This window comes from Athene cunicularia, assembly GCF_003259725.1.
Source record: "Athene cunicularia isolate RWA chromosome 5 unlocalized genomic scaffold, athCun1 chr5_part3, whole genome shotgun sequence".
NCBI classification, from domain to species: Eukaryota; Metazoa; Chordata; class Aves; order Strigiformes; family Strigidae; genus Athene; species Athene cunicularia.
In genome coordinates, this window is record NW_020799103.1 from 1,487,385 (window position 1) to 1,500,555 (window position 13,171).

Here is a 13,171-nt window from a genome sequence, read left to right on the forward strand (position 1 = left end):
TAACAATGATCCCCCCCCCCAACCCAAAACCAAAAGTCTTTGCAATCTTAAAAATGGCAGAGAAGACCTTGAATGGAAAACCCTTACATTAAAGAAAGGCAGTTAAAGAACTGCAGAAGTGTGTGTGTATATATTTCTGTAGGTGTGTATGCATGTATTTAAATCTGCTGGGTTTGGAAGACTGAGGTTAGAAATGTTGTGTCACTGTGCTCCTCCAGCATTAGGGCTCAGTTCTAGTTAGTCACAGACTTTCAGAATCTGTCTGTTAGTGTTGTAGCACTTGAGTAATTTTAGTTTTGTAAGTACGGAATCAATTATATGGAAAGACATGGCTGTAGCACTCAGAGGAGCGACCATTTAACACTACATCTTGCTGTATTTATTTTATGATTCATTGGATAGATATGCTAAAATACGTCTAAACCACAGAGAGTGCATTGGGTGATGTGGCATTTCTGAGCTCAGTTAAATAATAGGATGCGTTTTATTCAAATCAGAATAACATTAAGCCCTGAATACTAAACAGGGGAGCAAAAAGCCTTCAGCACACAAAATAAACAAGTAAAAAACCCAAATGAAACTGTCTAATAAATACAATGTGGAGCAACAGGCTTCATGTACTAGAGGAATTAAGCCAATTTAAACCGTATGGGCAGTACTCCACTTTCATAGAATCATTTAGGTCAGATGTGCTCGGCGTCCAGCAGTTTCAATGGCAGTTGGATGCATGCATCAAAGGGCAAAGCCTGGCTCGGAGCACCTGCATGGATTTGATAGCATAGGTTTATGACCTTGTAATCCTAGAGCATCTAAAACAGTAAGAACTCTCTCCAGCTTAAAATAGCTGCTGTAGTTGCTGTTGATACAAGCTTGTGGGCTCCCCAGCTCTGGGGCCAAATTTGGTGCTGGCATGATAGGAGGAAGTCTGTTGACAGCTGATAGCAGCGGAGTTGCGCTTGATGACATCATAACAAATTTGACATGTGGAGCTGAATCAGAAGTCTGGGCAGAAGTGTCCATTTCTTATCCAGAGCTAAAACGCACTTTCACATCGAGATTTGTCTGGCCCATGTGTAACTGTTGCTTTTAAGGGTCTGCCTTTAAAAGTACATTCAGCCCCCAGTTCCACTCAGCCTGGGGGGTTTACTTTTGTAAAAAAACCATGAAGGACTGGATTTTCCTCTCGTGCCCAAAAGGATAAAGTCCCTAATCGCGCCAATGTAAGCACGATGAAAACAAGCCCCACGGTAGCCAACACCGGGCGGTATCTGGGCTGCAGCAGAGGGTGAGAACAGGAAGGGGTTCTTCAGTCTAGCGGTGGGGCTGTCCAGTGGGCAGGCGTGCCTGATGTCACAGCAGACAACTCGGTGGACGCTGCCCTGCAGAGGAGCTGCCGTGGGTCCCCGTGCACTGCTCTGCCTCCTGGCAGCTGCTCTGGTATAAATGACCTGCTGCAGCGGTGTCCCCTCTTCCCTTCCTGGTCTGTACACTGTCAGACTCAGAGTGGGGATCTTCCCGACGCTCCAAATCATTCCACAGAGTATTTCAAGAAATTAGATGATCTTATTTTAATTTCAGCTGCTGCAGAAAGTGTCTCAAACCTGTGTGCTTTGTTTTTATTGAAATACTAAATTGCTGAAGTGATTTTAATGAAAATTAATTATAACAAATTAATGAAAAGCATCTGAAAAATGGATTCCTCTGCTGAAACTGTGGCATGCAAACTCTTAACCTCAATCACATTTTTGTGGTTCCTCTATAAACACCTGAGTATAATAGTGGTTTGTCATGGAACGTTTTTGATAGAAATGTTTAGAAAGTGAGGCTATACTACATAATACCTTTTCTCTCCCTTTATGTACAGCTTGATATAATTCATGTGTTCTTACCTGCTCCTTTTAGTAGTCTTAATAATCTGTTGTTAAATCTTTTCGGTATTGGGAAAGAAATGAAAAAGATGCTATCAGGCTCGGGGTTTCTCCATCATGTTTTCTGTTTGTAGGGGACAGGAGGGCAGGAGGAGTCTTTATTACAGGACTAATACAAACCTTGGGCATGGGTTGTGCGCTGCAGAGTGCAGTGGCTAAGGAGGAGCTGTCCTCTGGCAAACTGGATCCATCTGGGATCTTGGGTCATCCAGAGGTGTGCTGGGTAGGTTCTGCATGTGGCTTGGGCAGGCGTGAGAAATACTGGCGATTCGAGTGACCTGCCTGGGGGAACAGAAGCACCGCTCGTGTATACCGGTGTACAGCGAAGCAGGACTTAGGCCCTGCTCTACAATAAATACCACACTTGCAGTGCGTTCTGGAACAGTGTATTAGTTTTTCTTGTGTATTTATTATTATTTTATTTGTATTTTATGTTCCCTTTCCATGCAAAGATAGGGCATTATTTTGTTTGCTTTATTTTCAGAAACTCTGATAATATGATGAAGGTTATGTTATTAAAAGTAGAATTTAATAGTTGTGCACAGTGGAGGGCAAATATGGGGAGGTTCAGTGGGCCTTGTAAAGAATGCCTGAAAACATTCAGCCTTGAAAGGTCCACCCAGTCTCCCTGAAGAAGTGTCCGTGAGCTCTGCCAGTGGGTTGCTCCCTGGAGAGAGAAGCCAAAATCTTCCCCCCCCTGTCCTTCACTAGGAAAATAAGCTGGGTGCTTCCTTCAGTGTGTCTTGCTCGAGCAGAGCATCCAGCCCTTTGGGATGGGAGAAATCAGTGGAGGCAGTTGGCTTGAACAGATTTTATTTACTATGTTCCCTCTTGGGATCAATGTGAAAAAAAATGTTTGCTGCCGAGGAACCTTTGTGTGTAAGTCGTCCATGCACTGAACATTTCAGAACAGAAAGACCTCCACATGGAAGTCTTCTATCCACTGACATTTTTATGCCCATAACCATTTTGAACCAAAATTAAAAAAAAATAAAAATCAAAGAGGTTAATAAAACCAGCAATGATTTTCTCTAAGGAGTGCTAGCAGTTCAAAAATTGCCATTAAGTGTAAACAGTTCCTGAGATTGTACATGCTAGACCAAATTCATCCTTTCTATAACTCCTCAGAACTCAGTGGAGTTACATGAGGGATTAATTTGGTCCATTGCTCTCAGCCATCAGTTTCAGAGGATATACAACAATCGAGGGAACTATTATTGTCAACATTATTTTACAACTTCTTAGAGCTCCTCAGTGTTTGTATTTTACAGATACATAAGCGGGGTGAATGCGTGGAGTGAAGTTAGTGTTTCAGTATTGAAGGCAAGGATTTTTCAAAGTTATTTCTGTGCAAATAAAAGTAATAAGCATTCTACCAGCCTTACTGCTGTGAATCTCACATAGGTGTCTGAATACAGCTACACACACTCTTGAAATATGCACAGGCCTTTCACCTGGCAGAGCACAAAACGTTTCACAAAGCACAGAAAATATTTGGAAAGTCTTAAGTACTGTTATCACACCAACTGACTGATTATCTCAGTGTTCATGTGAAACTTAGCTGTGCGTACTACACACGGGAAGTTAAGGCAGAAAGGTAAAACTGTTTTCCAAAAGCTAACTTACAAGGCAGCCACGGGGACAGGAACAAAGCACAAGGTCCCTTTCTACTTTTCTGTTTTCTCCGAACCTAAATTGTTTCTGTAATTTTCAAATTAAACTGAGGAAAGCTTCAGGTACTATATCTGAAATGTTAAATGGTAAATCTGCATATAAATCATATATTTGAGTCCATGTCAGAAGGTGTGTACAGTTACCTGAATCTTTAGGACGCGTGCAGAATGGTTGAAGGAAGCTTTTTAGGTTTAAACTCCGACTGGAACAGTTGTATTGTTGCTGTAACCAGTTCTGTTGAAGGTCTGTACACTGGAAAACAAGTGGTCAAAACAACATTGCTTACTTGTCATTCATAAGACAGCGACTTCTGAGGTACGAACTTGTCTGATCCCAGAGTGGGTCCTCTCCCTGCCCAGTGCGTTGTGTTCCTCCATAGTGGTGGGATTAGCGTACTGGGTTGGTTGTATTTATTCTCTTCTGTTACGGAAGCATGTTTGGGCGGTGAAGGAAGCGTTTTGTCTCTGCAGCCTGTTAAAGTCTGGGTCACCTGGAGGAATGAATGAAGTTGCTCTGAACTGGGCCGGGTACAGAACCTGTACTGCACAGAACTAGTGGCAGGGCTGCCTTTACACTTCTCTGCATCTCTCTGCTCCTGCGCTCTCAGACCATGTGTTATAAGAACATTGATTTTTGCAGTGTTAGGGGACTTTGGCTGAGCAAGAACTCATCCGTATTTCCTGACAGCGGTGGGCATCTCCAAACTGTGGGATCCTGGATTACGTCCTCATTCCTGTGTCCAGATTCTTTCCCAACCCGTGTCTGAACTCTGCACAAAGGCAGTACTTTCGTGGGTTCGTCATCTTACACCTGTGTCCTGCTGCCATGGTTACTGATGAAAGCCCAAGAACACAGGCCAGAAGCATCCCACAGTGTGCTGTAGTTGGTCTGTGAGGTAGCCGTGTGCTGCGCCTGCACCTTCAGTCCTAAAGGGCTTGTCAGTCTGGCACCTCCTGTGTGGTGGATATACAGCGAGACCCAGCTCTTCTGAAGTATCTAAACTTGAAGCATCCCCAGAGCCAGGGTGACGTTGCTGAGAGCAGTAATCATTTCCCTCAGCTAAAATGATTCATTAGTGTTAAAATGTCAAAATTATTAAAATGCAAGGGAACCTTTTAAAATTTGAGGACAATGGGCCTTATCCTGGAAAAGGTTTGAGGAAATTGCATTGATTCCCGTCCCATTATCCATGCAAAATCTACTCATACAAGTAAAGGTTTGTTGGCTGGGCCTCCCATTTTTGTTAGCTATGTTTTATTGCTGTAATTACACCTAGTGGCTTATCTAATAGAGTCATGTTCTTATAAAGAAATTAAGACAATTAATGCTACTTTTAGCAAGAGTGAAATAGTAAGTAAAATTGAATTGAAATTTGACCAAGCTCTTCTTTTTTATTTCCTAGTATCTGAATTACAGGAAGAAGGAATAAATGCCATTAACTTACCTCTCAGTCCAATTCCATTCGAACTAGACCCTGAGGACACTATGCTAGGTAATTCACCACAATTTTACATCTCAACATAAAAGCTTGATGTAAAATAAAGTGTCATGCCTGTAATAGTTTCTAATATCTTTCTTTTAAACCTTCCAGAGGAAAATGAAGTCCGAACAATGGTTGATCCAAATTCAAGAAATGACCCAAAATTACAAGAACTAATGAAGGTAATGAAAAGCATGTAAACACTTTCAGAAAAGTGAAACTGTTTTTAGGTCTATCCCTGCCTCTCTCATTTGAGCACTTCAAAGCACTGTTTAGATATTAATTAAATGAAACTGTGTGGGGTGTACATCCCAGTGAAATGGACAGGTCATTTGTTGCAGTATCTTTTTCTAGATACGGCACAGAAATACTTATGAATTTGGATTAAAATCCTGAGTTCAAATTCTTAGTCCCATCCCACCCCCAATCTAAGATCACACTGACTTCCCTCATAGTCTTTGTGATTCTTGGGGTTAGAACTTCAGCAGAAAGTTTCATCATAACCGATTTCAAGACCTTTTGCTTTAGAGCAAACGTTAAAGTACTACTGGCAGATTTCACTCCAGAAAGCATGGCATCGATCCAGGATTTGTCTAGACCTTGTGGTGCATTGACACAGCCACCTTAAAAGAATCCTTCCTATTTTCTTCTGATGGTCTTTCGGACTGATTGTACTTTGAGCCATTGCAGCTTTGGTATTCTTTCTGCTAAATAGTTTCGTCATTGTACAAAATGACATGTGTTTTAAATTGCAAATGAATAGTGCATAATACTGCCAAATTTGTGTTTCCCATATAGGTATTAATTGACTGGATTAATGATGTGTTGGTAGGAGAGAGGATTATTGTGAAAGACTTGGCTGAAGACCTGTATGATGGACAAGTACTGCAGAAATTATTTGGTAAGAAAAAAATATATGCGCATGCTGTTGGGGCACTTTGTCAGTAAGTAGATCACTTGTTCCTACTTAGAAGCTTTGGTATCATCTTACATTTATGCCACAAAGTGATATAAAAATAGCATTGTATTATGAAACCCTTGAGCAATAGGCTGTATGCACAATCCTTATAGCTACAGTGCGATGTGTGGTGCTGTGCAGTTGATGAGAACAGCATAAAGCCTACCTGGGGTGCTAGAGAGGGAGGGTTCTTGACTTGGCAGCAGTATACACTCCAATTAAATTTATTATCTGCATATGTGCTGTACAAACTTAACCGTGTTACAAGTGGAAAGTAAGTTTGAAGGCAAGGGTATTTTCAGTACAATGGTGGATGTTTTTAATCTCTGCTGGTTCCATACTGCAGTTTATTCACAACGCGAAGTTCCTCTGGAAAGTTGGACTTGCTTTCTGATTTGATGTCTGGCTTTTAATGTTACTGAGGTAAATGGTACCCGGTGGACTGCAAACTGAGCTTCAGCTGAGAAGCAGATAGAGAAAAGCAACTGCTAATGCAGAGCTGGCATGTGCTTTTTTAACTGTTGGCTTGGAAGCCATTTTCTTAGTTATTACAGCTCATAAAGTCTCCAGTAAATTTCTTTTCAGTATCTTAAATGAATCTTGAAACATCATGTGAGCACTTCTAATAAAGACTACACAGACTCTTCCCTTCTATGAATGGTTAAGCTATTTAATATATTGTGATGGACTGGATGTGCCCCAGACTGAGCAATTCGATTCTCATGGGCAGACCTCCAGTGGCTTCACCCAGCCCCCAGAAATGCATATCAGATAGGGCCTGACTCTACGTGTGTGTATACTGATCCAGCACTTACTGATTTCAGTGAAATCTTTTCCATTACTCTTAGTTCCTTATGGATCAGGTCTCTGCTAACTAAAGACTTTGGTCTTGCTGTGAGACTGTGCACAGACTGATTTCTGTGGAGGCACAAGAAACCTGTATCTCTTAATTATCTCTTAATGAGATACTTTCCATTATCTCTTAATAAGATATTCTTTCATAGAAGTAAATTGATAGGTGACCAAGCATTTTGTTTCTGGTGTTGTTATCAGGGAGATTTTACTGCTAAATGTTCTTTGCTTACTATTTAATGGTAAACATAAGCCGTGTGTGTAATACACCTAGCAATCTGTACTAATTATTAACAAACCAATTCAGAAAGGATTTTAAAATCTACTGCAAATTTTGCTACTGCAAATTCTGTTATAGTTTCATAGAAAGAAATTGCTCAAGGTTTTAGTTGCTTTCATACCTTCAGAAATACTTGTTTGCATTTTTTTGGGTGCATCTGCCACCTCTATGAATAAAGTGTCATGTAACTTTTATCATCAAATGGGCCGAGTAAAATTTTAAAATCTCCTGACTCTGAGGGAGAAGCCATGAGGCTGAGATTGGGGAAACAAATCTTCTTAAAGTTAGCATCCGTTTCCTAGGTTTGATGGCCTGCTGTACAACACACTTGCATACAGAATACCCTTTATCCAGTACCAGCAGAGGTAATGGGCCTTACTGCCGAGTCTGGGGCTCCCTAAAGGGAGGTGCAGCAAATATTTGTGAGCCAGTAATGTGGCTTTCATTAATACTTGGCCTTTCCCTTGGCACTGGGTAAATAAAGCGAAAATGTGAACTGTATCTTTAGGAGCTCAGAAGTGTGGGGGGAAAGTGGTTCTGGAAGGAAAACCAGATAATTTTAAAACTAGGAAGTCTTAATATCTCCTGAATGTACGTCTGGGTGCGTGGAACGTCTTTGTGTTCTTCATGGAGTTGACAATGGTTTTTCTTGGGTTTTCTTGTATTATCACTTCAGAGAAACTTGAAAGCGAGAAGCTGAATGTTGCTGAAGTTACTCAGTCTGAAATTGCTCAGAAACAGAAGCTACAGACAGTGCTTGAAAAGATCAATGAAACCCTTAAACTCCCCCCAAGAAGCATTAAATGGAACGTTGACTGTAAGTTGTGTGTTTTCTGTGCAGTTCTCATTTGTTGACAGCCCAGAGTTTATAGCTACTATCTGGAATTCTGAAATATCCGACGATAAGGGAAGGCTCTATTTATGGTAGGAGCTGCTCTGCAGGGCACTTCCAGATGTGGTACGCTCTACCCTCGTTACTGGCGTTCAACCTCCAACTTAAATAAACTGTCTTTTCAGAGTCTGTCAAAGTACGGTATTTCTGCTCTTAAGTTCATATCCATGCAAGCTTTAATTTTCTGTTACTAAATTGGTTTGTTTGAACAGCTGAGTACCTGCATAAATGTAGGAGATAGACAGAAGGAGAGTCAGGTCTTAGGACTCTCTGTGTAAAATTTTCAACATAAATATGAATAATATTTCTGATCATTTAAGCCTAAAACTGACCTATTGATTTTGAATACAAAATTCTCATCGAGATCAGGACTCCACTCTTCCTGTTTTATTGTATTAAAATGAACATAGTAATATCTAATAGAAATACCCTTAGTGGCCCTACACAAGACATTTTAGTGTATATGTGCTGCTGAAAGCAGATTATCATCAGTTTTAGAAAATTAGGCCTCCTAATCCGTTTTAAGTTTGGTATCCAGAATCATTTCACGCCGGTGAATACCTTGACCAGTATATAGCAGTTTCCCTGTCTCCTCTACCTGTCTTGAGCTGAGCTGTTTTGTATCCTGTTCCATTCACAATAAATTAGTGAGAGGGAGAGAAATAGCTCAAGGGAGGAAGAGTGCACATTAGGCATCTCTGACCTTCCCCTTGGTGTGGTTGCACTGAGTTTTCTGTCCCCATCTCTCTTCAGTATCTCCCCAGGTTTTTTCCATTCTCTGTTAAGCAGCTGGAGGCAGGGTGTTTGGAGCGGCCTGACAATTTAACTTCTAGTTTTAATTTAATGTTTTACATGTGTTTTAGAGCTAAAGTAGAGATAGACAGCAGCAGCTGGAGCCAGCTGTAGCACACAGCAGTGCTAGGCAGACAGACATCTTTCTAGTGCTTGGCTAAAGCACCTCATCCGTGACCACTGGCACCCCTGCAAAATTTGACAGAGATACCACATTTTATATGAATGGGTATCTCCGTGGCATAGCTGAGACTTGCGTTGGAAAGTAGTGAAGGACATTTTAGTGAATCTGATCCTGCTTTACCAATGAAGTAAGGTAGTAGTTACTGGTTAATTCAAGTACAGAAAACATTACTGTAGCTATCAAAGGTCATTTAGGAATATTTACTCTGGGAAGACTCTAAATGCTAAAACAAAATAGAAGAATAAGAAAGGCAACAATAATTGGAAATTATTCATTTTCATGCCAATGGTTTGATATTTGATTAGGGATTTCCTACAGTATGGCTTTTGATATCTTGTAAGTCATGTTAGTGTTAACTACCCATATGAAACCTGCTGTGAAAAAGGTTCAATAACAAGAACTGTAACAACTTCATGAGGAATGTTTGAGTCATTGAGTTTAGTAAGTTACTGCTGAAGGCTTCTGCCAAAATAGGCTCGTTTATCATCCTGCAGACACTGTGACACTTAAAAATGAATAAGTGCATGTTATGAGTACAAAAATATCTTTCTGATAGTCCATAAATCCTTACTGAAATAAAGGGAATAGAGGAAAGGAGAATGCAGACAGCACTGCTGTATATGAAATCTGGCTTTTGGATTATCTTTAGATTTTCATCTACATAAGCCCACGGCATCCAGACATGTTGCAAAAAGTAATGCTTTGGTGCTGACAAACATCGCTGACCTGTTGGGCAGGAGGAGGCCAGTAAAGGCAAGGGCCCTTAAGAGTGCCTTCTGGCTCCAGGTGGCGGGAGGAAAAAGGTCTCGTAATCCCTGCCTCCTAAAACGTCAGAATATGTGCCCTGGTTACTCTGCAGTTTGTAACTTGTGCTTTTAATATCTATTTCAGCTGTTCATGCTAAAAGTCTCGTAGCAATACTTCACCTTCTGGTTGCATTATCACAGTATTTCCGAGCACCCATCAGACTCCCAGATCATGTGTCCATTCAGGTGGTGGTCGTGCAGGTAAGAGCGGTGTCAAACGGCTCTCGGCAGTGTTATGAAATTGGCTGAGGGGTTTCTTGAAAAATACATCTAGAGTTTCTGTTTGGGCAGGCATGCCTGCCCCTCTCTGCCTTACAAGAAACACACGTGCATCTTCCCTGCTGACAATGCTTCAACCAGAAAGAGGCAGAAGTGCTTTCCCAGATTGAGCTGTGGCTCAGAATATCTTATTTTGATTGTGAAGTGACCAGACTCTGACATTAAAAATATATGAAGCATTATTATTGTTGGAATGTGTTTATCACCCGATATGATCTCTAGAATTATTATTTTTCCCATTTTTGATGGTCTTCTCGCTTGTGTAGAGATTCAAATCATTCTTGGCACTGAATGATGAATTGTCACTGTTTATTACATTCAGATTCGTGGTAGGTGACTAAATATTCTTTTTCAGCCTTGTGCATGCTAATTTAGTCTGATTACAGTGTTGGCTTTCTCATAAGCATGCAAAAAATACCCCGTCAACTAAATCTTTTGTGTCAGTCAGTCTCCTTGTTAGAGCCTAATCCATCCCAACTCTTCATGTGATTCTGTTGATGATTTTTCTTTCAGTTGGATTTGTGCTTGCTCTATCTTATTTGGTCTCTTCCCATTTAATCTTTTTTTCTTTCTCTCCAATTAACTTTGCCTTTACTTTTCACACTGTTAACTGTCTGTATTTATGTGTTTTAACTGGTGTTACCATGAAGTACCTGGTGCAACGAGCTATTGCTTCAGTTTTGTGTGACTGAAAATCTGTGGGACAGATCTCCTTTTTCCAGCGTTTGAATCAGATGAGTTTTGTAATTTGTGGAGGAATCTGAAGGGGAGTCTCTGGTAGATATATAACTGATGCCTGATAGTGACTCATTGACTCTCAGGTTCTGCTTCATGGCCTTCTCTACAGATGATGAAAGAGAGCCCCAGGAAATCTGCACTTACCTATCGAAGGGTTCAGAGGAACATAATTTTCAAGAACTTTCCTTTGGCTATTATAAATATATTAATGACACTGGTTTATCTCGAAGCTTAAGGAAACAGGAGTGCAGCAGTCAGAGCATCTTTAGGATGAGAAACTAAACCAGAAAAAGAACACAGTCCTAAAATAGAGAACCAGATCTTGCATTCTGCTGTCACTCCATATGTCCAGACAAAATTCCTGTTGAAATCAATGGATGTAATTGTCCTCTCGTTTAATAGGCTAATGTAGTTCAACAGCAAATCCACTGAAATCTGTACAGATAAACCAATTTAAAAACAATAAGTAGTGGGAGAATCTGGCTCACTGCTCTGCCTCTTAGCTACACAGCTGTAGCTCAGGCGCCAGTGAATTGCAGAGAAAGCAGTTGCACCAGAATAAAATCCAAGTAACGTTGTAGTAGATTTCATCCTCCAGACGCAGTCCTTGGTGAAAGTCAGTCAGAGGAACTCCAAGGCTATGCTGATTCTCATTAACAGAGGGTGGGGGCCAGTATTCTTAATGAGATTTTTTTTTTTCATTTTTATTTTATGGGGGGTTGGGTTTTTATTTTTTAAATCTGTCTTTCATGTCCTGTGGGATTGGTTCTATATAATTCATCATGTACCCTTTGTTTTAATCAACAGTCAGCAGATCCTAGAGCCTAATTTAATATTCAGACTTGCACGCCTCATGTTCTAAACCCTCATACATTCTGTAAAGTAAGGTCATGCCTAGGGAAGTTTAACAGACCATGTGGTAGGTGGTTTTAAATTCTAATCTGTACAGTTTGATAAAGGGAATAGTAAAGAGAGAGGAAATAAAGGAGCAAAGGGCTTTTCTGAAGTCTTTAAGGAAGACCATCTTCATCCATTCATGGTTTTGTTGGGTTAGAAACACATAAAATGTGAGGGGTACCCTGTTGGCTGCGCGTAGTTTATTGAAATAGAAACAAAGATATTTCTGAAACAAAAAATGTGCTAATGCCCAACAGGTAATCAGCACAGTTCTTATGAAAACTTGTTTCCTTTGGCTGTTTTGTACAAAAGCTGCTAGCAATGAGACTAATATGAAATCTGGGTTATAAGCTGATTTGGGGAAAAATGTGATAGTTGGACCTTTTGTAGCTGTTTTGTTATATTATTTTCTTTTCCTTCCGTAGTAATAGAATGACTAACTTTTAACAAAACTGAGGCTTTGTGTGATCTTTAAAATGATCAGTGATTAGGAAGCTCTTCCATGGCCTTTAGTGGAGTCTTGCAGCTGTGAGGGAAGAAGATGCCAAGCCTGTCCAAGTAGTCTTCTGTGGTCTCTGGAATGTGCACCCAGCTTTTCTCTTTCAGGGGGAATATTAATTCATGCTTTGTTTCTTGTGACTTTCCAATAGTAGATGTTCATTTTTATCATTTGTTATTTCAGTTATAGCCACTGTTGTCTTTAAGGAACATCGCTGGACACTCTTTTGAGTATTCAGTAACACTTCTTTGTATTTTTAGGAATATTGTGTCATTCTCTAGTATAAAACAAACTTCACAACAGGTGTCATCAGTGTTAGGGTCAATTTTGAGGTGGAGAGTGTTTAAAGCACGAAAGATTTATGGGAAGCAGCCTTCACAGAGAAGGTGCTTAGACTAGTGTTTCGAAGGTCCATTCTGATTGTTGCCATTGAGACTTTTTCACCAGCCTCTTCCAAATCAAGAGCATTGGAAAGTCTGTCTTGACATGTGCTGGTCAAGTAAGTGTCCAGCAGATGCATGTTACATTTGGGCAGTGTGGAAATTCCATTAATATCAGTGATCAGATGCCAGGTGCAAAACTAGGGATTGATGTCTTGTCTTATTTTTTTTTTCCCCAACAGTAGGATTAGGGTGCAGAATTCTTATTTATATTAATTGCAGTGTATCAACAAGGGAACTATATTTTATATTGGTACTGGAAAATGTTTTAGGCTATTTTTGCACATTTTCAGAGGGAAGGTAGAGTACAGGTAGAAGCCTTTTTCTTCTCCCGTATCACCGGACTGGGCACTGAGAAGTACAGTTCCCATTGCTGTGGTGCTCAACTCATCTAGCGGACAAGAGTAATGGGGCTTTTGCTCCAGAAGGTATCATTGGCATGTTAGTCACCATTGGGAGAAAATAAGTTTCC

At 40.4% G+C, this 13,171-nt stretch overlaps 1 protein-coding gene and 1 long non-coding RNA gene across 2 annotated transcripts in view; both read left to right on the plus strand.

The window, feature by feature from the left end:
• Positions 1-13,171, plus strand: part of LOC113481332 — a 658,441-nt gene that overhangs the window by 206,424 nt on the left and 438,846 nt on the right. The window lies entirely within an intron of this gene.
• PARVA (parvin alpha) overlaps positions 1-13,171 on the plus strand; it is a 30,747-nt gene that overhangs the window by 5,910 nt on the left and 11,666 nt on the right. The window contains exons 2-6 of the mRNA XM_026850866.1: positions 5,005-5,094; positions 5,194-5,264; positions 5,881-5,983; positions 7,849-7,989; positions 9,932-10,047. Of these exons, the coding sequence (XP_026706667.1) occupies positions 5,005-5,094; positions 5,194-5,264; positions 5,881-5,983; positions 7,849-7,989; positions 9,932-10,047 (521 nt within the window). The remainder of the gene's footprint in view (positions 1-5,004; positions 5,095-5,193; positions 5,265-5,880; positions 5,984-7,848; positions 7,990-9,931; positions 10,048-13,171) is intronic.